Source organism: Castor canadensis, chromosome 7 (assembly GCF_047511655.1).
Source record: "Castor canadensis chromosome 7, mCasCan1.hap1v2, whole genome shotgun sequence".
Classification (NCBI taxonomy): Eukaryota; Metazoa; Chordata; class Mammalia; order Rodentia; family Castoridae; genus Castor; species Castor canadensis.
This window is the reverse complement of record NC_133392.1, coordinates 58,952,608-58,980,349: the sequence shown is the minus strand read 5'-3', so window position 1 is coordinate 58,980,349 and position 27,742 is coordinate 58,952,608. Positions and strand designations below refer to the sequence as shown.

The 27,742-nt window shown below is 33.9% G+C and overlaps 1 protein-coding gene across 9 annotated transcripts in view; it reads left to right on the top strand.

Moving 5' to 3' along the window:
- Positions 1 to 27,742, top strand: part of Herc4 (HECT and RLD domain containing E3 ubiquitin protein ligase 4) — a 123,470-nt gene that overhangs the window by 48,167 nt on the left and 47,561 nt on the right. For 6 of the 9 annotated variants that reach the window (XR_012449726.1, XM_074078985.1, XM_074078983.1 and 3 more), the window contains 11 exons: positions 4,992 to 5,068; positions 7,420 to 7,641; positions 8,878 to 8,969; positions 13,662 to 13,792; positions 15,247 to 15,407; positions 17,280 to 17,356; positions 17,868 to 17,992; positions 19,891 to 19,950; positions 20,100 to 20,211; positions 20,965 to 21,154; positions 22,483 to 22,655. Coding sequence is in view for 7 of the 9 variants with exons in the window: in XM_074078985.1 (XP_073935086.1) it covers positions 4,992 to 5,068; positions 7,420 to 7,641; positions 8,878 to 8,969; positions 13,662 to 13,792; positions 15,247 to 15,407; positions 17,280 to 17,356; positions 17,868 to 17,992; positions 19,891 to 19,950; positions 20,100 to 20,211; positions 20,965 to 21,154; positions 22,483 to 22,655 (1,420 nt within the window). In the remaining 2 variants the exon portion in view is untranslated. Of the gene's footprint in view, positions 1 to 4,991; positions 5,069 to 7,419; positions 7,642 to 8,877; positions 8,970 to 13,661; positions 13,793 to 15,246; positions 15,408 to 17,279; positions 17,357 to 17,867; positions 17,993 to 19,890; positions 19,951 to 20,099; positions 20,212 to 20,964; positions 21,155 to 22,482; positions 22,656 to 23,165; positions 23,271 to 27,742 lie in introns of all 9 variants that reach the window. The other 3 variants (XM_074078988.1, XM_074078989.1, XR_012449727.1) reach the window with 2 other exon arrangements.

Here is a 27,742-nt window from a genome sequence, read left to right as displayed (position 1 = left end):
TTTCTTTCTTTTGTGGTACTTGGATTTGAACTCTTCCTCCTGATTGCTTAGGTCAGCCCTCTACCACTTCAGTCATGCTGCCAGCCCTGTGATTGTTTTTTCTAATTGAGTGAAGAATGTCATCAGTATTTTGATAGGAATTGCATTGAATCTGTAGATTGCTCAGGATAGTATGGAGATTTTAGCAATATTGATTCTTCTAATCCAGAAAAATGGAAAAAGGTGGTTTACCTTTCTTTTCGTGTGTGTGTGTGTGTGTGTGTGTGTGTGTGTGTGTGTGTGTCCTTGTCTGGTTTTGGTGTCAGAATAATCATGTTGGTCTCATAGAATATATTTAAGTGAATTCTTTCCTTTTCAGTTTTTTGGAATAATTTTAAGAAGAATTGGCACCAAGTCTTTAAATTTTTGGTAGAGCTCAGCAGTAAAACTGTCTGGTTCTGTGTTTTTCTTGGGAGACTGCATTACTGATTCAGGGTACTTAAATCTAGGTTTGTTGGGTTTCTTCATGTTTCTCTTTTGGTTAGCTGTATATGCCCGAATTTTGTCCATTTTTTCTAGGTTATGAAATTTGTTGGTTTAGATTTAGTCATCATAATATCTAATGAACTTTTGTATTTCTGTGGTGTTAATTATAGTGTCTCCATTTTCATCTCTGATTTTGTGATTGCTCTTTTAGTCTGAATAAGGGCTTGTCAGTTTTGTTTATCTTTGCAGAGAACCAGCTCTTCATTTTGTTGATCTACTGTATGTATTTTTCTTCTCTATTTCACTTATTTCTGCTTTGATCTTTATTATTTCTTTCCATCTGTTAATTTTGTATTTGATTTGTCTTTGTTTTTCTTGTTCTTTGAGATACTGAAGTAGGTTGTTTGAGATCTGCCTGTTTTTTAATGTAGGTATTGATTGATTTTCCTGCTTTTGCTGTATCCCATGGGTTTTGGTATGTTGCGTTTCCTTTTTTTTTTTGCATCCAAAGAATGTGTATATATATATATTTTTAATTTATTTTATCATTTTTACATTTACTTACATGTATAAAGTAAGAGTGGCCACCCCCCATCCTTTAAATTTTGGGGTTTTTTTTTGTTTTTGGCAGAACTGGAGTTTGAATTCAGTGTCTCACACTTGCTAGACAAGTACTCTACCACTTGAGCTACTCCACCAGCCCCTTTGTCTCTATTTTTGTTTCAAGAAATTTTGAAATTTCTTTTTTGATTTCTTCCTTGATCCATTGGTTGTTTGAAGAATAAACTCTTTACTTTACATGTATTTATATCATTCCCAAAGTTATTTTGTTACTGAATTCTAAAAAATACCTGATACTATTTCAGCCTCTTGTTTTACTACTGTTTTTTAATAAAGAAAAGAGGTTTATTTAACTTGCAGTTTGAAAGGCTCTGGTAGTGAAAGCTCCCTGGTGGATGCCAGGGAATAGGGAGGCAGCAAGCAGAAAGCAAGATTTTAGGTGTTTTTTCAATACTGGGACTTAAACTCAGGGCCTACACCTTGGGCCACTCCACCAGCCCTTTTTTTTTGTGATGGGTTTTTTTCCAAGATAGGGTCTTACAGACTATTTGCCTGCTCTGGCATCTCACTGTGATCCTCCTGATGTATGCCTCCTAAGTAGTTAGGATTACAGGCATGAACCACTGATGTAAGGTTTCACTTTTTAAAAAATTTATTGGTACTTGTCTTGTGGCCTATCACATGATCTGGCCTGGATGAATAGTCTATGTGCTGGTGAGAAGAATGTGTATTCTGTAGTTTGACTGGATTGTTTGTAGATGTCTGTTAGGTCCATTTGGGCTAGGGTACCCTTTAAACTCTGATGATTCTTTGTTTACTTTCTGTCTGGATGTTCTGTCCATTGCCGAAATTGATTTGGTAATGTCCTCTACTATTACTCTGTTGGACACACTCTCTCCCTTTAGATCTATAAATGTTGTTGTAAATGTTTGGGCTATCCAATATCATATGCCATATATATTTAGAATTGTTATTTCTTCTTGCTGAATCACCCTTGCCTTTTTGTTAAAGATTGCTTTTGATTAAAGTCTATTTTATCGAATGTAAGTATGGCTACTGTCTTATTTTGTATTCCACTTGCGTGGTCTGTTTCATCTTCACTTTCAGTTTATGTTGTGTCCTTTGAGGTGAAGTGAATTTCCTATAAGCCATCTATAGTTGGGTCTTATTTTTTTATTCTTTCAGTCACTCTTTTTCTGTTAATTAGAGAATTTATATGCCATTATTATTTAAAGTAATTATCAATAGCTAAGGTCTTTCTATAGTCATTTTGTAATTTGTTTTCTACTGTTTTCTATTTTCCTTTTAAATCTTCAGGGTAAATGATTTACTCTGTTAGTGTGTTTTGAGAGCGTGTTTGGAGGAGCAGGGAAGCACAGTTGCTCACATACCCTTGACCGAAGAAGAATGGTAGTACTCTATAGGGGATGGTCCTCCTCGTCCACCCTTTGGGAAGGATGCGCATGGAGTGGTGAGGGAGGAAGGGGACACCCGGGTAGCCAGCCAGATCAGCTGAATCAACCTGGTGATTAGTGGGGGGACAGATGTTGCAGCCAGATAGCCCTCACGTCCTGTTAGTGTGTTTTGATTTCTTATTTAATTTTTGGCTTACCTATTATAGAGTTTTAATTTGTTGCTACCATGAAGTAAAAAAAAAAAAAGTCTTTGGTTATTGCAAGCTATTCTGAAATGATAGAGTTTCTGGAAATGATGGTGACTTAACATGATCATAAATATAAGAAAAAGAAACAGACATTTTAAAAACTACACTTGAACTCCATTTGTCCTCACATTTTGGATTTTTAATGTTCCATATTGAATCTTAATATATTGCCCATCTTAACATATTGTATTATTATTAATCATTATTATTTTAATTGCTTTGAGTTTTAGTCTTCACACTAAAAATATAAATGGTATACTTTTGATGCAACCTATAACATTCTATTTTAACTAATATTTTCTAGTTTATCTCTAGTGAAAAATGAAACATGGGAAACTAATTTGATAAATTTAAGTTTTATTAAGAAAAGAAGCCTCCCTCCCCCATGATTCATGAATTAAAATAAGTCTACTTGAACATGAGAGGAGCTAATTTTTCTTTAATGCAGTAATGTCACAAAAGAATATATTTCCTTGTCTGTATAGTAGATATGACTAAAGAAATTAGCATTGGGGTTTTATTCCAAGCCTTACAATAGTATTTTGGAAAGGAGAGTCACTGAGTTTAAATTGTTATTCAAACTTAGAAGTTTATTTTGGCAAGCTTTATGACTAATTTAATACTAAGGCCTCTAAAAGTACAAATTCATTTATCCTTTAACATTGCATTCTTTGCAAAGTGTTTGCTGAGCAGTGTGGTAAGCTCTAGGATTATAATGGATATGACACATAGTTGGCCTTTATAGAGCTTATTGTTTAACAGAGGAGACAAACAAGTACATGTATACACTAGTAATTAGTAGTTACACATGCTGTGAAGGAGAAAAACAGGGTTCTATGAGAATATAGTATTTTGAAATGTTACTTGGTCTTGCAGTTTGGAGTTAATAACTGTAATGTTTTTTTTTCCCCTCAGAATATTTAACATAGTGAGAAGATTAGTGTGTGATGCCTAGTATACATAAGGGAGTAACAGTAAATTTTTATTGACATGTACATGTCCATGTATTTTTTATTCCAAACTCTTTGTGCACAGCCAATGTTTGAATTTGCTATTGCAGAAAAATGGCATTCTATTATGTTTGAAAAATAGAAGGTGCATTGATTGGATTCTGCTAATTTGTAGCAGTATAATTCTCATTATCTATAGTTAACATAAATGAACATAAATCCACTAAATAAAAATATTTTTTAAACAACAATATGGAATTAGAGTAACTCTCCTTTTTCCTGCTCACAATTTGATTTGCTGAAGCTGCCTCCCGAAAATCATGGGTATCGACACTCTGTTCAGAACTTGCTCCGGACTCTCATTTGGCAGAATCAGGTCAGGTGGCAGTATCAGGTAAAGGGAAATAAGAAACATGCTCCCCTCGCCCCACCCACCCCCTTTTTTTTTTCTTGAAAAAAACTCAGTACAGTCAAGGTTGACAAAGTGAGGGGAAAGTACACAAAAAGATGCTGGGATGATTGATGCACAAGTTAATATATTTTTATAGTGTTTCAGTTAGCCTTTAGAATTGCATTGCATTTAGAAAAGGGGGGATTGTAAAGGTATAAGGCCAAAACACAGGATGGCAGAAAATAAGACTTAACATATATCATTATTGTAAATTTGAGTTGATTAAATTTCCTTGGTAAGAAAATGAATGCCACTGATTTAGATACAAACATAATGGTAGCCTAAAAGGAATAGATTTCATAATTTGTGAAATTGAATAATAGGATAGGAAGGGTGATGGTTCTTAAGGAACCTGATAGAAGAGAACTAGGCAATATATTAAACTAGGCAATACACCAATTTTAGGAAAATTAGATGATATACATTTGTTTTACAAAATACATCGCCAAGTTTCACAATCTATAAAGATTTTTATTTATTTATTTATTTTTTTTTTTTCATTTTTCTTTTATTATTCATATGTGCATACAAGGCTTGGTTCATTTCTCCCCCTGCCCCCACCCCCTCCCTTACCACCCGCTCCGCCCCCTCCCTCTCCCCCCCATAAAGGTTTTTAAAAAGATAATAAAACATTTGAGTTATAACAATACTGAGGAGTATTTGACATGTAAGCATAGTTCACTTTGCTTAAATACTGTCATTCAAGGTGTTTTCTCATACACCTTTCTATTTTTTTTATGTATTGATTACTGGTTTTAACATAGACTTTTGGTAATTTGGCCTTGCTTAGGTCAATAAACAACTTTTCACACAGTAGGTGTCTAATAGCATGTATAAGTAGCAATAAGATCCATTTGTTAAATGAAATGAACTGATCCTGTTCTTTCTTCTTGTTTTCTAGAAATATTAAGAGTTTGTCAGATATCCAGATAGTACAGGTTGCTTGTGGTTACTATCACTCACTTGCACTTTCTAAAGGTAAGCATTGGGTTCCTTTCCTTTCCTCTCTTCTCCTGGTTTAACTTATTCATATGCCAGCTGAGGGTTGGAACGTGAGTTAGTAAAGAACCTGCCATGTGTTTTGTTGTAGTTATTTCCATTAAAAAAGTAAGTTCCAGTGGCTCTGTCATTATCATCATTTAATTTGGTAAGTGTTTAGCGAGATCTGTAAATAAAACACTAGCCTGGAACTTAATAATGTTGAGAAGTGACTAGGGACATTGAGTAGTTAAAGAGCTAATTCTAGTTAGTAAAGGTATAGGGTCAAGAAAGTGGTTTATGTGAGTATTGGCATGTAAGTTTTATGCGGGTATTGTGAGGCCATGGAAAACATACTCATACTTCAATTGACTGAGGTTGAAAATAGAACTTGTTACAAAAGGCCTTAAATGTCATATTAAGGAATTTGGATTTATGTAGGTAGTGGGGAACATGAATCTCTGTGTAGTCTTTCTTTTTTGTTTTTGTTTTCTGAGACAAAGTCTTACTATGTATCCCAGTCTGCCCTTGAATTTGCTGTATCTCAAACTCATGATCCTCCTGCCTCAATCTCTCCAGTGCTGGGATTGCAAGCATGCACCACCATGGCCCAAATGTGTATTCTTTCTTGTTGCTTTCCCAGCTTCTCTTCTATTAATTTGGTAGTTTAGACTTAGCATAAATTTTGACCTTAAGAGTTCACTAATGAGGACAGTTTTTCCATCCTGACCTTTTTTCCCTATTTTTCTTTTTTAACTTACACAGCTTAATGCTTTAGGCAGTATCTTACTCATTTAATAAACTTCTTTGAGCGTGCAGTGTTAAGTAGACACGCTGCATTGCACAGCAAGGAGCAATATACTATTATAGGCCCTCATGATGCAGTCATACAAATAATGGTATATACTATGATAAGAGCACTAAAGAAAAGGTGTAAGGTATTTACCACATTTAGCAGGGAAATGTTAATCTGGGATAACAGGGAGTAAAGATTTCTGCTGGAAGAGAGTAGATGTGAACTAGACAGAAGGTTGGGGGAAGATGTAGGTAGAGGGAACAAACACAAAGTGTGTCACAAGCAGGCATTAAATAATCTAAAGGAAACCTAATATGGCTAAAGTGTAGTGGGTGAAGAATAGACAGGCATGGAATGCGATTGGAAATACAGGTTGACCATACAGAGCCTTACAGGCCTTCTTAAAAATGATTATCCCAAGAGCAGTAGAAACCACTGAAGTGTATTGCATTAAAGCTGCTTTTTTATAATATTTCTATACACACACACACATTTATATCTACTTATGTGCATGGGACATTTCTGAAAGGACTTTACCAATAATTGGTAAGAGCAGTTGTTGCGTGGAAGAAGAGTCAAGGATCTAATATTTTGGAGGGAAGCTTGCTTTTTAACTGTGTACTTTTTTGTAGTATGAATTTTTTTTAAATCAGTTACTTAGTGTAGTACTTACTAGTTTATTCCCAGTTGTTGGTAATAAAAATAAATAAATAAATAAAATAATGTCCTAAGTTGCGAAATGGGCTGGCAGTGGGGGAGATCATGTGACAATTAGAGGAAACCAGGTAAGGTGGTGACTAATAGATCTATTGTTGTATTTTCCTTTTGAAAGAAAACTATATATAACTTAGTGATGGGAGATACTAGCATATGAGAGGGGAGGGTATATTAAGCAGGTGTGACTCCCTAGGTTTATGACTTGTGAATCAGTTATATCATTTATCAAAATGGGTGACACTGGAAAGAGAAGAAGTATAGGCATTAGAGGTAGGGTGGAGGTCAAATTCAGTTTGAGGCATGTTGACTTAGAAGTGCCTTTGAAATATCCAAGTATAGATGTCAGATAAACTCTGGGTTGCATGGGTTTATTATTGCTGAGGAGAGATCTGGGCTTATGATAAATTTTGAATGTGATTATTGTTACAGTTGATAATTGAAGCCTTAAGCTTAGAGGAGTGCCTCTCAGTAGGAATTATAGAATAAAAGTGAAACCTGAGGAACAGTAAACAATCCTTTGTTTGTTTGAGGAGCATAAGGAAATGAGATTACCTCTAGTTATGTAATTCACCATTTATCAGTGTAATTATTCAAACTGAAAGTGTACTTATACAGAATGTTCTTCTTGGTCATAGTCTGTTTCCATATGAGGAAATAAATTTAATTCCTAAAAAGAGGAATATGTAATTCCATCTAACGAGAGGGAAATGTCCCAACGTAGCATATGATCTTCCATCTAACGAGAGGGAAATGTCCCAACGTAGCATATGATCTTCAAATTTTCAAATGAAATTTTTTTGTGTGTGAGAAAAATAATTTTGTGATTTTTGTCTTACAGCAAGTGAAGTTTTCTGTTGGGGACAGAATAAATACGGCCAGTTGGGTTTAGGCATTGACTGTAAAAAGCAAACTTCACCACAGCTGATTAAGTCTTTGCTTGGAATCCCATTCATGCAAGTTGCAGCAGGGGGAGCCCATAGTTTTGTACTCACTCTTTCTGGAGCCATCTTTGGATGGGGACGCAACAAATTTGGTCAGCTAGGTCTTAATGATGAAAATGGTAGGTTCTCATTATTGTTCAAATGTGCTTGTTAACAAGAGATGGTCTTTTGAGATGAATGAGTGATTGTTAGTGTGTCAGAGACAAATGTACCCAAATATGCCCAGGTACAGAGGTGGACTAAGGTTGATTTTAAAATTTGATTTGCTATATTTGGAGGGTGATGGGAAGGCAAAAAAGAAAAACCATTTCTTTTACCATAAAACTATAGAAAGTTTATCTGGACAAAATCCTTATTATTGGATATTAAAAGACAATGAAAAATATTACTTCAAATTGGTAAATAGGATTATGATCACCATCAGTGGAAGGAAACTGTAAAATTACTCTGGGAAGGAGATAGGAATGTAGCTCCATAATAGAGTGCTTGCTTAGCATATTTGAGGCCCTGGTTTTGAGTCCTAACACTGTACCCCTCCTACCCCCAAAAAAATTACTCTGGGAAAAAATATGAACTATTCAATCTGTTTGAATGCTTTAAGGAAATATTTATTTGATCTTGGGGGCCATTAATTGAGTTTTTTTTGAATTTCTCTTTTGGCACTGATGCTAGAATCTTGAAAGCAAACATTTTGAATTTTAAGAAATTATAGCTATTTGAAACTAGTTGGGATCTTGGATCTGACTTTTTTTTTCTACCAATATTTTGAATGCTATTATTTGACATACAGAAACTGAAAGGGTCAGCGTGAGTTGTTGATCTAGTAACAACTGGTAATGATAAGGAAATAATACCCTCATATAGAAAAATATGTAAGACAATGTAAGAAAATATGTCATGATATATATCTTTTCTCCTACAAAATAGCAGGAGGTAGGATTTTCAGGCTATTGAATAGTATCCTGTGAACATAATTATCTCAGGGTAAATGTAACTTCAAACATATCTATATTTGTCTATCTATCTATATATCCATCTATCCATCCATCCATCAATCCATCACATCCATCACATCAGATGTGTCTATCTATCTGAGAGAGAGAGAATTAGAGGAGTTAAATAGATTTGAAATTCCTTGACTGCTGAGCCCTGTGCAGATTAACACATTTAACACTTAACATTTTAAATCCCTACTTTATCACAAGTTACAGGCTTATACTACAAAAATCATTCATTGACTGTAGTTAAAGATATTTAGCATTACTGTCTACTAAGTTTGGGAAGCTATACAGGAAACATTTTAGAAAAGTTTCAATTTAAAAAATATTGTTAACATCTCTTATTGGAATTTTCAGATAGGTATGTTCCTAATTTACTAAAGTCACTAAGATCTCAGAAAATAGTTTATATTTGTTGTGGAGAAGATCATACTGCTGCATTAACCAAGGTATTGTACTTCTAAAACTTTGTCTTTAATACCCATAATAGTTTTTTCATAATTAGTGAATGTTTTCATGATATTTATATTAAAACTTGAGAATAATGGTGATGTTTCAAAACAATTCATTCTGAAAAAGTAAATATTCTTGAAAATAACTTGCCTTATTTTCAATTTTGTTTCAGATTATGAAATGTGAATTATGATATAGTAGTACATCTGATGATAATGTTGAATTTCTCATCTTCCTATCAAATGTTTCTTATAATATTTTAAATAAAATTATTCAGTTTTAGTTCATCATATTTGCCATGCTATGTGTAACCCATTTATATGTGTAGCTGTACCTAATTGAAATTTAGCATGTATTTGGCTTATATGTATTTTATATCAAGTAATAGAAGAGACTGAATTTCTGTTATTCATCTCTCATGCCTCACTTTCTTGGGTATATGCCAGTTCAGTATGTAGCTTAGTTCTGTTGTGACTAGAAGTTACTGAAAATGAAAACACTTGGACTGCGAGTGCACATCAGTGGTGGAGTGCTTACCTAGCATGCATGAATTCCTGGGTTTGATCCCCAGCACCTGGAAAACAAAACAAAACAAAGAATATTCAACTAATCTTTATTGAAGAATTATTTATTATAATAAATAATTATTCATTCATGTCAACATAAATGATCTGGCAAATCTCTCATTGACCAAATTTGAAATTAATGTTTCTGCTTCTGTATCTTTCTTTGTGTTGCATAGTAGATAAAAATTGGTAAGAAATTAACTTCTGGCTGGGCATGATGGTACACACCTGTCATCTAAGCTAAGCAGAAAACACAGGAGGATTGTGGTCCAGGTTGGCCAGGTCCAAACAGGAGGCCCTATTCAAAAAATAATTAAAGTAAAAAGGACTGGGGGTGTGGCTGAAGTTGTAGTGCTCCTGCCTAACAAATTCAAGGCCCTGATTTCAAACATAATACTGTCCCTAGCCTCCTGAAAAAGAAAGAAAAAAAATTAACTTCTAATCAGGCTTTAAAAATTGTGTACTTTTTCCTTCACTTTTTAAATTTTATTTGATTTGTTATGTGTTTTTTGTTGCTTTTTTTGAGAAGGATTTCACTATGTAGCTAATTAGGCTGACCTCAAACTCAAGATCTTCTTGCCTCAGCTTCTCTAGGGAAGATGTGTACCACTACATCCAGCTTAAAATTCTGCGTTCCTATTCCCACTTTAAGAATTTGAGTTTAAGAATTATTCTTAGTCATTGTCAAATTTAGTGAACTCAAGGTACTTAAAAATCTAATGACCAATTACAAAAGTTAATTTTTAAATGTTTTATCCAACTTGCCTTTTTAGTAAGAAAGTTTTACTATTCTTTTATATTTCATTTATTTTTAGCATGGAGATTACAAATGCAATCACTGAAGACTTATTCACTTTGCCAAGTTTTATCAATTTTAGTCATTAAGTCATCAGTATTTGGAAGAAATTAGGGTGTGTAGAGACAGTAAAATACTTTGTGTTGATATATAAAAATACTTTGGATGGTGTCTAATTTTGTATAGTAAACTAATTTTATATTAGAAAGACTAGCAATGTTAATGCTTTTCAAATTGAACCTTTCGAGTAATCACTCATCTTTAATGTTAGGATAAGTATCTATATCAAGTTTTTAAAAAATGCTGGTTCTTATTAATCTTCTGTATTTTCTCAGAAGAGTTGGTAACATTTGTTCACTGGATTTTTTTTTTTTTTTGATGGTACTGGGATTTTGAACTCAAGGCCTCACACTTGCTAGGCAGGCCCTATACTTCTTGAGCAAATCTCAGCCCTTTTTTTGTGTTGGATATTTTTGAGATAGGGTCTTGGGAACTATTTGTCTGGGATCGCTTCAAACTGCGATCCTCTTTATCTCTATCTCCAGAATAGTTAGGATTATAGGCATGGGTCACTGTGCCCAGCTCTGGCTATTTGTATTTTTGTAAATAGAAGAATAAATTTAAAATTTTATAGCTAAAACTAATGTACCTTGCCTTGAAATTTGGTCTTTGGAATCTAGAAACTACTACTTATAATTTAGAAAGCAAAATTATATACATATATACACATTAAACTGCAAATAAGTTAGTGGCATAACTGTGTGAAGAATTATTTTAGGCATTTTAAAATATAGTATTTCACTATACATTATTCTAAGGATAAACCAAATCCACAATGAAATTTTTTTTTATTTGATGTGCTAGGGAGCAAACCCAGAGCCTTGTATGTGCTAGGTGAGCACTCAGCCACTGAACTATCCCTAGCTCCACAATGAAATCTTTAAACTGTTCTTTAGTCTTAATATTAATAGCAAAATTTGTATTACTATTATTTTTTGTATATTACATATATAATACATTAAATCAAATAAATGTTTTACTATCATTAGAAATTGGTTTTCAGCTAAAGGGAAAGATAGATATAAAACTGTAGGAATTAAGTTTAAACCCAGTGTTCTTTACTTTGAGTCACAGTATTAGTATGAACTTGATTTATTTTTCTGTTTTTAAACATACATTGGATCTTTGCTTTTTGCTGTGGCCACTGAAAGGCCCTCGAGGTAATAACCATGTACAATGTAGGAAACAGTCAGCATCCCTTGATTGTTGTATATTTTCCATTAAAGAATGAGAGTTTCTTAGAGAGGAGTCAGATACTATGTCATGTACATGTTCTTGTACAAATGGTGTAGAAGAACATGGGCAAGGTCTGATAGAGTGCCTCAAGTGGTAGAGCACCTGTCTAGGAAGCATGAGGCCAGGAGTTCAAACCCCACTACTGCCAAAAAATTGAACATGAGCAAAATGCCTTGTGCCTGTAGTCTCAGCTACTTGTGGGGGAGACTGAGGGTGGGAGAATTTTTTGAGCCCAGGAGTTGGTGGCCAGCTTGGGGAATATAAGAATACCCAATCTTAAGAAAATGTATAGGAATATCCTTGGGCATTTCATGATACAAAATAGTGAAGACTACCTGAAATAGCTTTTACTAGGTATCAAAAAAAATAATTACTGCAAAAATGGAAATACATCAAGTGTGTAAAAATACATATGATTTTGCTTCCAAATAAGTACATTATTTAGAATTCATTATTTATCTTTGGGAGTTGCTAGAATGATAACTCATTTTTCAAAAAACTGGTAAATAATGAGAAAGAGTCACCGTTTACCCTGCCTTTTATTTGAAAATTGTATTTCAGGATTATTTAATAGTTCTTTGTAGAATTCCAACTAATTTAGAAGAAATAATAAAATGAGCAAATCACCATTTTGCATTCTGAAATGATGAATCTAAGCAGAGTTTATTAAGCTTAATGGGGATGGATTAGGCTGACATAATTTGACAAACCTCTCCCCTGTTTTGAGACAGTTTTGCTATGTAGCCCCGACTGGTCTCAAACTCTTGATCCTCCTGCCTTAGCCTCCCAAATGCTGGCATTATGACTGGCTAACTTATTTTTAATAACTAGTCATGTTTTGTGACACAATACAATAAAAAAATCCGGAAGATTTAAATATGGCCTTTCGGTTTTAAATTATGTTAAATTATTATTTTTGTGAATGTGATAATATCATGTTTATATTTTTTTATCTGGTAGAGAGATAAACCATTGAAGATATACATTTTTTTGAGGTGGGGGATGCTTTGATGACCATAATTTACTTTAAAGTACTTCAGTGCTTTTTTTTTTCCCCCCTTAAAAGTACCCACTGCCAAAAAAGTGGGGGAGGGTGGCTGTAATGAAACAGTATCCAACCTTTTTGCAAGTTATTGAAAAGGAGTCATGGTTGTATCCTAGTTTATTACACTGTCTTTTTACTTCTGTATATCTGTTTAAAATGTTCAATGGTAAAATTTAAAAAGAAAAAAATAAGTTCTCATACATTAATTACTTATGTCATTAGAAGATTAAAGCAGGATATAAAATTACATACATAGCTACAACTATGAAGAAAAGCAGTTGAGCTGAAGAATACTATTTGTGGTTGTGTTGTCCTTATGGATTTTTGTTTTTTAAATATATAATCTCTAATCCAGCCATGTGTTTTTATAAAAAATTTTTTCCACCATCTCTGTATTGGTAGCTGTATGCTCAAAATCACTATATTTGTGCACTGTGGTCACATGTCTTTGTATAAAGAGCTTTTATTCTGGTGGGGGTTATTTGGTTGTGTTTTGTTTTTGGAGACAAGGTCTCTCCATGTAGCTTGGGCTGGCCTTGAACTCATGGTTTCTTGCCTTAGTCTCCTGCATGCTAATATGCAGACTGTATCACCACATCTGACTTAATACACAGCTTTTATGTTCAAAGCATAATTAGCTTACAAAGTGAAAATTGTATCACTTTTTTCGTTTTTGGTGAAATTTTGCAAATGTATACTGTGAATTGAACAAGAGAGTATAATGATAAAAGGCAATGTAAATAATTGTTTAATGAGGACTTCAGCTAAATATTTTATAACAGTGAAAACATTAAGTGCTTTAAAAATACGTGTAGCTATTCGCCTTCCACCTGGAATTCTCTTAGTTTTAAGATATTTTGCCTTCTTTAAAAAGCCAAGTATCTTAAATTTCAAAGATAGTAGAAGAGAAAAAAAAATGAGTGCATATTAAAGGTCTACTTACTTGTTTTTTCAGGCTTTCTAATAGTGTTTTTGTCTTTTTTAGGAAGGTGGAGTGTTTACCTTTGGAGCTGGAGGGTATGGCCAGTTGGGTCATAATTCTACCAGTCATGAAATAAACCCAAGGAAAGTTTTTGAACTTATGGGAAGCATTGTTACTCAAATTGCTTGTGGAAGGTAAGCTATGATTGAAAGAATTATTTTGGGGCTGGAGGCGTGTGGCTCAAGTGGTAGAGTGCCTGCTTTGTGAGCACAAAGCCCTGAGTTCAAACCCCAGTCCCACCAAAAACAAAAGAAAAAAGAAACTTGATAAGAAAAAAGTTTTTTGGTTGCTATACCACAATTACTGAGCTGGGTGTGGTGGTACACGCCTATAATCCCAGTATTGAGGAAGCTGAGGTAGGAGTATCTCAGGTTCAAGGCCAGCCTGGGCTATAAAAAATCAAAACCATACCAACAGAGAAAAATCCATGATTATTAAGGATTGTTTATTAAATTGTTTTAGGGATCTAGTAATCTGAGGTGAAACATTGTAATGGGAGAAATATCTTTCATGTGGTTATTGTATTTTCATTTTTTGGGAACAGCTTTTATAGTTACTGCACCATTTCATATTTTTACTAAGAGTGCACAGCTGTTGCAGTTTCTCTACCTCTTTGCCGAGACTTGTTATTTTTCTTTTTTTTGTAAAGTGGTACCTCATGATGGCTTTGATTTATTTATTTCCCTAATGTTTAGTGATATTCAGCATTTTTCACATGCTTATTGACCATTTGTACATCATCTTTGGGGAGATGTCTGTTCAAATCCTTTTCTCATATTTGAATGTCTTTGTGTGTGTGTGTGGCTGTTTAATAAAAAGTTCTATATATATTCCAGATACTAATCCTTTATCATGTACATGATTTGCAGATATTTTCTTCTATTTTATGGTTTTCCCTGTTTGATACTGTCATCTTTTATGCTAAATTGTATCTTTATTGGTTTTTAAATATTCACCTAAGAGACGTGATCTTTCTGTGTTCTTCAGGTTGGCTCCAAGCTCCTAGGCTCAAATGGTCCCTTGGCCCCTCAGCCTCTTGTGTAGTTGGAACTATTGACCTGCACCTTTGTATCTGGTTGATAGTGCCTTTTTTTGAGACAGGGTCTCAAACTTGCAAGCCTTTTGCCTCAGCCTCTTGAGTGTTTAGATTGCTCCACGTCCAGTTTGATAGTTTGCTTTGAGCTTGGGATTTCAGGGGGTTGTTTTTTTTCTTTTTTTAATTTTTTTTTCTTTTTGGTTGTACTAGGATTTGAAGTCAGGGTTTTGTGCTTGCTAGGCAGGTGCTTGAGCCATTCCACCAGCCCTTAAACTACTTTTTTTTGGAGGCACTGGGGTTTGAACTCAGGGTAGGTGCTCTTACCACTTGAGTCACAACGTTAACCCTTTCTGTGTGCGTGTGTATGATGGATTTTTTGAGGTAGGATCTTGAGAACTATTTGCCCAGGGAGTAGCTAGGATCATAGGTGTGAGCCACCAGCTTAAACTTTTAAAGAGAAAATTATGGCAGTAAATATGTGCTATATTTTTCTCATAGTAAATCGTTGGGAAGGGAACATTAAGTCTGAGGTTTTCTATCATTTTCTTTTAGGCAGCATACTTCTGCATTTGTTCCTTCATCCGGACGAATTTACTCTTTTGGGCTTGGTGGTAATGGGCAATTGGGAACTGGTTCAACAAGCAACAGGAAGAGCCCTTTCACTGTGAAAGGAAATTGGTTTCCTTATAGTGGGCATTGTTCACCAGATATTGGTAAGTTCTTACTAAAATGTTTCTGTGTTTGCAAGAATTGTAAAATACATTGTTAAATTAAAATAGCAAGTTACAGGTTTTGTGATGTATCCCTCTAATCCCAACATTGGGGAGGCAGACATAGGATTGAATTTTAGGTCCAACCTGGGCTACATAGCAAGACTCTGTCTCAAAATAAAAAGTGGGGGTGGTAGGGGACAATTTACAGAACAATGCATGCATGAAGTTGCTTATTTTGTTTATGTTTACTTGTATATGCATAGGGAAATTCTGTATAAAGTAATAAAAATAGTTCCACAGGGTAGGTCATATGGGAGCTAGAGGGTGGCTATATAGGGAGGTTTTTACTTGTTTCGAATTGGGATAAAATACACAGTAAATTTACATTGTTGTATAACCATTCTCCAGAACTCTTTTCATCTTGGCCAAACTAAAACTCTATAAACAACTCTCCATTACCTTGTGTGTTCCCCTGATCCCAGTCCCTGGCTACAATTCTATTTTCTGTCTCTGAATTTGAGTTGACTGTAGACACCACAGTGATACAGTGTTTTTCTTTTTATGACTGGCTTACTTCATTTGGCACAATATCCTCAGGGTTCATCCATTTACTTTTACTTACATTTTACATTTTCTTTACCATCCTAAACTATTCTTCAGAACTGTCTTGTTTATCTATTAGTCAACATTAGAATCCTGAGTGTTATAAAATGATGTGAAACTTGATGTGTGTTAGATTTATCTATTCATATTGATGAGCATGAGCATACCATGATTATTGACTTTTTTTTTTTTTTTTTTTAATTATTTTGGCAGTACTGGGGTTTGAACTCGAGGCCTCATACTTGCTAGGCAGTCACTCTATCTATCACTTGAGCCACTCCACTAACCCTGATTGTTGACATTTGAAAAGGTCCATAACTTTTTTTGGTGGTATTTGGGTTGGAACGCAAGACCTCATGCATGCATTCATAATTTGTTCTTTTTCCCCTTAAATAATAAATAACAGTAAAGACAACATAAAGCATAGAAAGGTACTCTTTTAAGACAGATAAGGGATGAGGATGGGGAATAAGATAACAGAGATGCCTTATATTTGAAAATAACTAGCTTTAAGTCATAATACAGAGCTTTGTGTTTTGGTGTATGATACCTCTGAATACTAACCAGCATTATCTCTAATTATGTATACTCTTTCTATTTGGGGGGAGCAGAGAGAAGAAAAAGGAGGAGGCCTTGAGCATCTTTCTCAAAAGAAACTCTTTTGCCATTTCTTTGTCCCTACTAAATTTTTTATTAATTTGTACATTGTTGGGCTTGATTTAATTTCAACAATAAAAATATTGTTGAAGACTGTGTATCATCTGTTTTGTACAGATACATTGAAAGGGAAAATAATTTTGCCTTATGAAGTTTTTACTCAAGTTTTAATTTTTACTATATTTTTCTTTTTAATAATTTAATTTTTGTGTTCCTCTAAGCTGCCTTCCTTTTTATATTAAGTTTAAATGAAAATTTACTGAGATAAAGATTAGAAAACACTTATTTGTATGCAGGCCAGAAGAAAGCCTACATACAAATTTAAGTTTGAAAGTTTATATAAATAAACTTACCAAATGCTTCTTATGCTTAAGGAACCACTTAATATTCAGTCTCATCCCCAGAGTATTTCATGTTAGGAAGTCCACTGAGGCAATATCTGATTAAATTAGATGAACAAGGCAAATGCAGTAGCAGATTTGGTACTTTGAAAAATGTGCTATCAATCTTGGATTCTAATTTTCAAAAAGTTTAATTTAATTTTGATTCGTCATACATTAATAATGGGAGGTTTTGTCGTTTCTAACTTTTTGCATTTCATTTTTACTACAGATGCTGAGGACTATTTCTGTGTAAAAAGAATTTTCTCAGGAGGAGATCAGAGTTTTTCACATTACTGTAGTCCACAGGTAATAATACAAACATGTAAATTATTACTTAATTCAAAATTTTTTTGAGGAATTTACCCCATGCTGATGATTCATGCCTGTAATCCTAGCTACTTGGAAGGCAGAGATCAGGATTGGAACTTGAAGCCAGCCTAGGCAAGTAGTTTGCAAGGTCCTATCTTGAAAATAACCAATACAAAAAAGGACTGGTGGAGTGGCTCAAGTGGTAGAGTGCCTGTACCACATACACACACACACACACACACACACGCACACACACACACAGGAATTTAAAAAATTCATTAATGTTCTTTATACATTATAAAATAATTGTCTTATGTGTTTTTCCTGAAGTCTATAAAATAAAATTTGTTTAATCTATTAAGTTTTTGTTTTAGGTGAAATTGACTTATGTTTTAAAAAATAGTAATAAATAAGCCAGAATTGAAAATGTAATACTGGGAGATTCTTGATCTTGTGTTATAGCTTCTATCTCTTCTCTCTGATTAATCTACTTATTTTTAAAATTTAGAACTGTGGGCCACCAGATGATTTTAGATGTCCTGATCCTTCAAGGCAGATCTGGACATTGAATGAAGCTCTGATTCAAAAATGGCTAAGCTACCCCTCTGGAAGGTTTCCTGTGGAGATAGCCAAGTAAGAAAAACATATACAAAGACATAACACAACCGCTAAACCTTATGTGTTACAGCTTCCTTTTCAGGATGGGGAGGAGGTCATTTGAATATTTATTTCATTGAATGTCACTCATTGCATTGTTTACAGACAAAAATATAAATGTCTATAGCTCTTATAATAATGGATATTTTCAAAGATCTTATTTAAATATGTATAGTTGTAGTTCTTTCATACATATAAAATGTTAAATGATAAAATATAAAATGTAACCATTTTAGAATTCCATTTGAAATACGTTCCTCTGACATAATGATTACTCTCGCATCTTTTATACTTCTTGGAAGACTTGGATATTCTTTCTTGACTATTACATTTATAAATTAATTTGTACTTAGGGCTTTGCTTGTTGGTTTGTTTTTTGTTGGTATTTGAGATGAAGAGTTACACAGGTATGTGCTTCATAATGACATTTTACTCAACAGCAGACCTCATGTACTCTGGTGGTCTTGTGAGATAATAATGTACCTGAAAAATTCCTATTGCCTAGTGAAATCACAGCTATCATAAGGCAATGCATTATGTGTGTTTTGGTGGTGATGCTGATAGAAATCAATTTAATTCACTTCCAGTAATATGAAAGTATAACACACACAATAAGGTACCATCGATAACTAGTATACAAGCATACAGTAAGTATACTTGATCATAAATGACTGTTACTAGTGTCTGTATTTACTACTCTCTACCTTTCATAATAATTTTAGAGTATACTCCTATTCACAAAAATGTTTGCAGTACACAGTATACAGTGTTAACTGGCAGCAGCTTCATACACTTCATGCTTACTGAGTCTCTTGAGTGAATCATTTTCTCTAGTGCTTGATTTAATCTTGTGTTGTTTTGTGTATATGACATAAACTATGCCATTTGTACTATAGTCTAGCCATGTAGTAGGCTATACCATCTAGGTTTTTTTATTATTATTGTTATTTTTGTTTTTTCATTTTTTTTTCCCTCCATCTAGGTTTCTAAGCATACTTTGTGACGTTCTCACAACAATAGATTGCCTAAATGACTCATTTATCAACCTACCCTGTTGTTAAATGATGTGTGACTGTATTTAAACTGTTTTGTGATGTTTAAATTGTTTTCTCAAACTAAAATTTTATAAAATCCCAAAAGAGAGAGCCTTAAGAACCCAGCTGAGTGTAGTGGCTCATGCCTGTATTCCTAGCTACTTGGGAGCTGGAGATAGAGAAGATTGTAGTTTGAAGTCAGTCCAGGACAAATAGTGAGACCCCATCACAAGAAAAAACAGAAACAAAAAACTAGATGTGGTGATGTGCACCGCTCATCCCAGGCGCATGGGGAAACATAAATAGGAGGCTAATGCCAGGCTGTCCTTGACCTAAAAGTGAGACCTTGTTCAGAAAAACAAAAAAGAATAGCATCCAAGATTGTCACTACCAAGTGGAATTTTAAAAGTTAAATGTTCAATCTTATGTAAGAAAATTTAAGAAAGTTAATTAGTTTGATGAATCAGAAAATGAAAGTATTTGAGAAATCCTAGGACATCATAATATCTTTATCATATTAATAAGCAGTCTTCATTAATTTGCATAATTCTGATTCATTTTAATTGAGTGTTGGTTACAGAAGTATTCTGTAACATTAAATATTTCATTGAATTTTTTTTTTAATGTTTTTCTCTTTTTAATGAGACAGGTTCTTAGTATGTAGCCCAGGCTGGTTTCTAGCTTCAGATCTTCCTGCCTCAGTGTCCTAATCTCAACTGAGATTATAGCAGGACCCACCATATCTAGCTCTAAATATTTATTTAAATTTTTATTTAAAATAAACACAAGCAATTAAATTTCTCATTTTGTTATTTTTTAAATTCTTTAATTTCTTTTTAGTGAGATAGATGGAACATTTTCTTCGTCTGGTTGCCTAAATGGAAGTTTTTTAGCTGTTAGGTAAGTGGTAACTCTTCTCTTTGCTGAAACTTTCAAAAGTATTAAATTAAGCAATAAAGAAATAAGTTAATTAATGTATGCTGATAAAAGAGTATATATATAATTTGTGAGCTGTTGAGGTTTTTATTGGTGTTTTTTTTTTTTTCTAGCAATGATGATCACTATAGAACAGGCACCAAATTTTCAGGGGTTGATATGAATGCTGCTAGGCTTTTATTCCACAAGCTTATACAACCTGATCACCCTCAGATATCTCAGCAGGTTTGTTTTTAAATGACTTTTGATTTGCATTACTTAGCTGATGAGTTTTTACATGTTATCTTATGTTTATGAGCTAATTGACTTTGCAGTTTCATAGACTCATGGTGTATTTTGTATAATTTCATTAAACATAGTAACGTAAGAATTAAAATAAGGAGACATGGAGTATGGTGGTTCACGCCTGTAAATCCTGTCTACTTGGTAGGCATAGGTAGGAGATCATGGTCCAAGGGCAGCCCCAAGCAAAAAGCATGAGATCCTGTCTGAAAAGTAACTAAAGCAAAAAAGGACTGAGATGTGGCTCAAGTGGTAGAGTGCTTGCCTAGCAAGTCCAAGGCCCTGAATTCAAAACCCAGTACCACAAAAAAAAAAAATGGTTTTTAAAGTAAGGTTTTATTTTTAAAGCATTTGTAATTAACTGTAAAAGAATAGTAAATATTCCCAGATGCTTACTGAGACTGAATTACTTAATATTACTGTGCTGGTTAAATCTATTCATAACTATAGTGATAGTTTAAATTGAGACTTGCATATAAGATTTTTAAAATTTTTTGCTCTAAGCAATGCTTAAGTATTAATTTTCATTGTGCTCTGAAGTACATTCATTGTAAGACATTATCTTTATTTTTGTTTTTGTCTCCATTTCGTGTTTGCTGTAGTACCAGAGGTTGTTTTTTTTTCTTTTTCTTTTTTCCTTTTTTTTAAGTGCGTTCATTTTAAATGAAGTAGGTTTTGCTTTTTGTCAAAATATAGGTTGCAGCTAGTTTGGAAAAGAACCTTATACCTAAACTGACTAGCTCCTTACCTGATGTTGAAGCATTGAGGTTTTATCTTACTCTACCAGAGTGTCCCCTGATGAGTGATTCCAACAATTTCACAACAATAGCAATTCCCTTTGGTACAGCTCTTGTGAACCTAGAAAAGGCACCACTAAAAGTACTTGGTAAGAATTTTAATATGTTCCTTTTGAAACCTTTTCTCTTTAAAATGAAAATGTTTGAAAGTTTCTTTTTGCTGTTTGAAATTTTTCTGCCTTGCTTGCTAATTGACATTGTTCTAGGGGGAGAAACTTTTTGTGGCTTTGCTCTAGTCATTTGATTTTAATTGTTGGAGTTTCTGTAGGCAAAACATGTTAGATACAGAATTTTAACGAAATGTAATAGTAGAGACAGTATCAAGAGAGGTAGGAACTTACCTGTATTTCTCTTCTTCATTGCCTTCATAGTGATCTTGCTGTTAAAGAATTAAAGGAGAACAATAATTAAAATTGAATGCATACAGGTTTTAAATTGTCTCTGGGTGCTGCTGTCAACTCTTTTCATGTTTCCTTCACTTACTAATTTCCTCATTTTATTTTATTTCTCTTTAATAGACAGAATTTTATTCCTCATCTGATCTTACAGTTCTGTCTCTGTTGCTCTGATTTCTGGCCTAAACTTTTCTCACTTTAATCTTTTTAATTGTGTAGATTCGTGTCTAACTCCTGGCCTTTATAGTTGACTTGCTACATTTAATCCAGTGCTTTACTTTCTAATAGTATTTGTTAGATATGTGGAACTAAAATAGATTTAAGTAATAAAAACAGTACAAGAATTGTAAGGCTAAGGGTGAGTGGAGGAAGCAACAAGCAAAGGGCAGAAAAACAGTGAAACACAAACTCACGGGAGTATTACTTTCCTGTTTCAGAGATTATTTTGTATTCTTAGATTTTTGTATTTCTTGTAGTAGCTACAAATAATAAATGTGGTGAATGAGAAACATGTTACAACTTTACATTATTCAGTTTCTGTATTTGATTTTCAGAAAGTTCCTTGCATTTTAAAGGTGGTACTTCTTGATGTTTCAGCTTTAAATTAAATTGAAAGATAAAACTTACAAAGATCTTTAAATATTTGAACAATATAGTTTTAAAGTATGTTTGCTTTAAAAATTAAAATTCTGATTTCTAAAACACTTTTTTAACAATTGGTTGTAATATTAGATATAGTGGTGAGTTTTAAATACCATTTAGGTAACCAAGAATAAATTCAGTAAGCCATTCATACTGTATTTTTGATTTTGAGAGCCTTTAGGACAGTATACTTTAACTTGGTGGTGGTGGGAAGGGTTGGCTATAAACCTAGAAATGTTATATAAAATATTGCTATGTTCATCTTCCTGGGACTTTCAAAGGGTTAAGAACCACTGCTCTAGAAGAAAAGTCAGTATACTTTTGAAAATTGTGATTTTTTTTTTATTCATTTTATTTGCATGTTCATTCTTTAATAACAGAAAACTGGTGGTCAGTACTTGAACCTCCACTATTCCTCAAGATAGTAGAACTTTTTAAGGAAGTTGTGGTACATCTTTTGAAACTCTACAAGATCGGCATTCCCCCTTCTGAAAGAAGAATTTTCAACAGTTTTCTTCATACTGCATTAAAGGTTTTAGAAATATTACATAGGGTATGTCCAATAGTTCCTTTATTTTCCTTTTTCCCTATTCCTGTTAAAAGATTGATAATGTTCATTTTAAGATTAATATACTACAGATTTAGATTGGCATAAAAGATACAGTATTGAAATTTGGAAAAATTATTTATAGTTTCCTTTAAGAGAGGTAATATATTTATACTTTGGAGCTTTGGTCTTACTTGACCTTGTTAGGCATTTATAGGTAACTTGTCTATAGTTGGGCAGAATAATAGCATATTAATGAATTTGAATTCTCCCTATATTGTCATGTGAAGAATCTGCTATGTTGATTTAGTAATACATTGTTGCTAGTTATGAGTCGTTATCATATGAAAGTGACTGGGCCCTCATTGTTACATTGAACATTTAAACTTATGTTACTTGGTATCCTGTATAATGGCCTCTATCAAAGTAGAATGTTTCGTTTGAAACAAATGACTGATTTGAAATCGAAACTATATATAATTCATTAATTTGCTTATTGTTCTTTCCTGCCCCCAGTGTAAGAAATAGTACCCTTTACACTTGTAGGAGTGCAGAGTTATATGAAGAAGTAGAGTCTCAGCTGTTTCATTAGAGATGGATTTGAGTCATCCCTGACAGTTGGTAGGTATATCTCTGTTATGCCATTTGGTATTCTTGAGTGCTATTTAGATGAGACATGACCTAGGGGAGAAGCATATGTTTATCTAGCTTATAGAGTGACTAAAAACCTCAGATGAACCTGTAATCTTTAGTTTCTTTTCCATAACGTCGTTGTACTTTTAGGCCTTTGTTGCTTAATACTTAAAGTTAATAATAAGTGGATAAAGGAGATAGTATATCTGTTCTCTGTATGAAAGAACCCTTTTATTTTTTAGTGAAGCTCCTGGGTTTTTTTTCTGAACCTCTTAACTTCCTGAACTTTTTTCCTTTTGTATTAGTATGTACAAAATTGCTAGCCAAACAACTATTTTCTCTCCTCATTATAATTAAGAGTGATAGCATTTTCTTTCTTAGGAAAACAAGTTATTCCCCAGAATAACCTATGAGGGTCTGGGGCTGCAGCACACTGCTGTTATGAAGATCTTCTAACTTTGTGGGATGGCTCTGCATATCTTTTGCCTAGAATTAATTTTTTTTTTTTTTTGTTCTGGACTTCTACTTTGGTGAACAATCTGTTTTCAGCTGGATCCTATTCCTGAGTAATTACTGTCTTTGCCTTCATTATCTGCTTATTTTTATTCCTCCTTTAAAGGATACTGTTTTTTTCCTTAGCTATGTCTTTTATCTCAAGAAAAAGGGAGGAGAGGGGAGAAAAATGAACATTTTGTCTTTCATAATCACAGACAGGACTTGAGTAAGTAACTTACCTACCTAGCTCAGAAACCTCAATCTCTGTAGTTGGGGAGAGGGGTACAACATAAGATTTTTTTCTCCAGAGATTTTTTTTTTTCTTTCTCCTCCCCCCCCCTCCCCCCCGCCACTCCCTCCCCGGTACTGGGGCTTGAACTCAGGGCCTACACCTTGAGCCACTCCACCAGCCTTTTTTTGTGAAGGTTTTTTTCGAGATAGGGTCTCTGGAACTATTTGCTTGGGCTGGCTTTAAACCATGATCCTACTGATCTCTGTCTCTTGAGTAGCTAGGATTACAGGCGTGAGCCACTGGTGCCTGGCTAGAAACCCTTTAAAATATTTTTTTTCTGTTTCAAAGATTAAAATTTTAGAATCCAGCAACACTGGATTCCATGAAATAGAATATGTGTTCCCCAGAGGCCTTTTTGCTAGAGCTATGCTAGGTACTGGAATCTAGCTGCTTTTTTGGTGGGAAGGAGGGAAATGTGGTGAGGAAGGCATAATGGAGTTTGAACTTAGGGCCCTGTGCAAGCTCTCTAGCACTTGAGCCAACCAGCCCTTATAGGTTTAGATTATTTTTCAAATAGAGTATTGTTTTTTGTACTGGATGGTTGTGAACTATGATCCTTGAATTATGCCCAAGTAGCTGGGATTGCAGGTATGAGCCCCCATATCGAGCCCCACCAACTTCTTACTAGTTGAAGATAAAGGGGGAAAAAAACCTAACATTTATTGCTTACTAGCAATATCCAGGATTAAAACCCACTTTTTGCTGGCACCAGTGTCTCAGTGCTGTAATCATAGCTACTTGAGAGGCTGAGATGGGGAGGATCTCAGTTCAATGCCAACCCAAGCAAATAGTTCATGAGACCCTATCTCAGAAATAAACCAGAGCAAAATGGACTGGAGGCATGGTCAAGCAGTAGAGCACCTGCTTTGTAGGTGTAGAACCCTGAGTTCAAACCCCAGTCCCACCAAAAAAGCCTTTGTATATAATAGGTGTGAGCACTTTTGTATATATTACTCACTTTAACTTTTTTCACTTTGTATAGTTAGTATTTTGCCCTTTTTATAGACTGAAAAAATTAGTTTCAATGCTAAATGTCATAACTATGTAGCAGAGTTGAACTGCAAATCCAATTTGGCTTCTAAAGTCTTCTATATTAGTGAATACAGTAACATAATATGTTTAAAGGGGGTTTGCTTTTATTATGTCCCTAGAGCTAGAGGTTCATACTCTAGATCACATATAGTATTATGTTATGTACTCTGAATAAGGAATCAAAAGATCACATGTGAGTAAATGTAAAAATGATAAAATAAAAAAAATTTTTTAAAGACCATGTTGTAATCCTTTGTGCTGTTCCCTACCCTACCAGGATGATTTTTAACGTCTGTTTGTCACAAATGCAAGTGAATGATTAGCTATAAAATAATTAAAATATCACCTCTAATAGTTTCCCAGGATTGACGTGTTGTTTAAATTATACAACTTTTACAAGTTTTTGGACATGTAAATGGCAGTGGTTTCATTATCACACCACCACTATTTGGATGGCAAATCACTACTTTTAACTTGATTTACTGGGTTATGAGGAAACTGGGTTCTTGTTTGAAGTTATTACATATTTAAAAGCAGAAGGATTCTGGCATGATCTTCCTTCTTTTTTTTTTTTGGGGGGTCCATTTTGTTGTGTTGGGGATCAAACCCAGGGCCTCTTGCATGCTAGGTAAATGTTCTACCACCAATCTATATTCCATCCCTGGGTCTGAATTACTTAAACCTTTTCTTCTGGATGTCCTTATGGCAGTCATTTATCTTTCTTCTATCCCTGTGTTGCCTCATTCTATTCTGTGATGCATAAATAACCTGTGAATATTAACTATTAGGAATGATTAACTTTCATCTTACAAAAGAAACCCAGGTACTTTCAGAAACTTGTTTTTTTCAAGCACACCTTATGTGTGACAACTGTAAATATTTCTTTTTTCTACTCAGTGGTTTAGAATTAGGAGTTTCCTCAAATAATTTGTCTTGATCTAATCCTGTAGCATGATTAGAATCTTAAAAAAACCTGGATTTTGTGTTTCCTGTTCATTTCAGGATGTATGAGTGTGCTTGTTCCTCCCATATGTCATGTCCTTTGGAAAGCTTTTTGAACTAAAAATCATTTCTAGTGCTCCAAATGGCATCATACGAAAAATACCTTTGATACCTGCTGTCAGGAATGTATATATTATCAGATAAATGAGTTTATTGTCAAGAAATGGAGTTATTGCTGAGATTTGAGTCTTTGAACAGTATATTGTAGTGGTACTAGTATGCCAAAAGAGGAGGCTTACTTGATCTGTCCATCATAGTTGCTTTATATTGTGCTGGTTTCCAAATTGGTGATTTTCCTTTTTTTTTTCTTTTGGCAAGGAACTTAAATAAAACAAATGGATAAGACATTCATTTATTCACCATAACCACCCTTGAGCTAAGGATTATAAACTAAAATGTTAAATCATAATTAAAATTTGAAAATAAAAAGTTTTTTGATAAGAGTTTATAGATTTTATTTTGAACATTTTAAATAATCTAAACATATAGGTAGTTTTCAACTTCTACCATATAATTTCCCCCATTTTTATTCATTTTGCAAGTATTTGAATGCCTACTGTATGCATGTCATTAGACATTAGGATTGCAAAAGTAAGGAAAAGCTGATTCTACCCTTCTTCAGCTTATAATCTAGAATTGTATATATACTAGTAATTACACATTTATGGTAAGTACTCAATAAGAAAAAAATACAGGATACTTAACCTGAAGGATTAAGGAAGGCTTCCTGGAGAAAGAATGTCTTGTTAAATTTTATCTCCCATGCAGGTATTTGTATATGTATTTTTTTAACTCTTGATTTTGCTTGTAAGTTTTTATGCAGGTCTTCTGGATCAGTCTTTTCAATGTCTCATTTCTCTATTTTAAAAAAACTGTTGCCAGATTTTCTCTTTAATTATCAAATCATTGTGTCTGAATTAACTATTACCCATCATTTTCCTCCATGTCAAAGTGTGACTGGAATTTGTTCCTGAACCAAACTTGATTTCTGAATTGTTAATTTTTATTGTAGCATGTTAACATTTCTTTTCAAAAACTTATATATCCCACATCTGTAAGTTGTACAGAGTACAAAAAAAAAAAAAAAACCGGGCATAGTGGTATCGGTCTGTAATCCCAGCATTTGAGAGGTTGAAGCAGGAGGATCGTAAGTTTGAACCCAGCCTGGACTACAGTGATTCCCTGTCTCAAGAAAAAAGTTGCTATTTATAAATACAAATACTGGTGGGGGAAAAGCTGTCCTGAATTTTGTATAATTATCATGTATATTTTATTTTTAGTAAGAACAAGCTTGGCTAATGATTTTAGTTGTTAAAGCACAATACTAAGGATTCTACAGCAAGGGATCCACAATCGTTAACTGTAAAGGGCCAAAGAGTAAATAAATGCTTTATGCTGTTGAACTATTCGGCTCTCAGCTCTGCTGTGGACAGCTTATGAATGGAGGAGCATGGCTGCTTTCCTGTAAAACTTTACTTATAAAAACAGTGGTAATATTTGGTCCGTACGTGGTTGTTTGCTGACCTCTTGCTTTAAGATGATTTTGATCTTCATATAAAATGTAGGTGTCTTTGTTATGTTTGAAAGCCAGTTAACGGCAGCTTCACTGATCTGTTTCTTCCAAATTAGCACCCTAGTT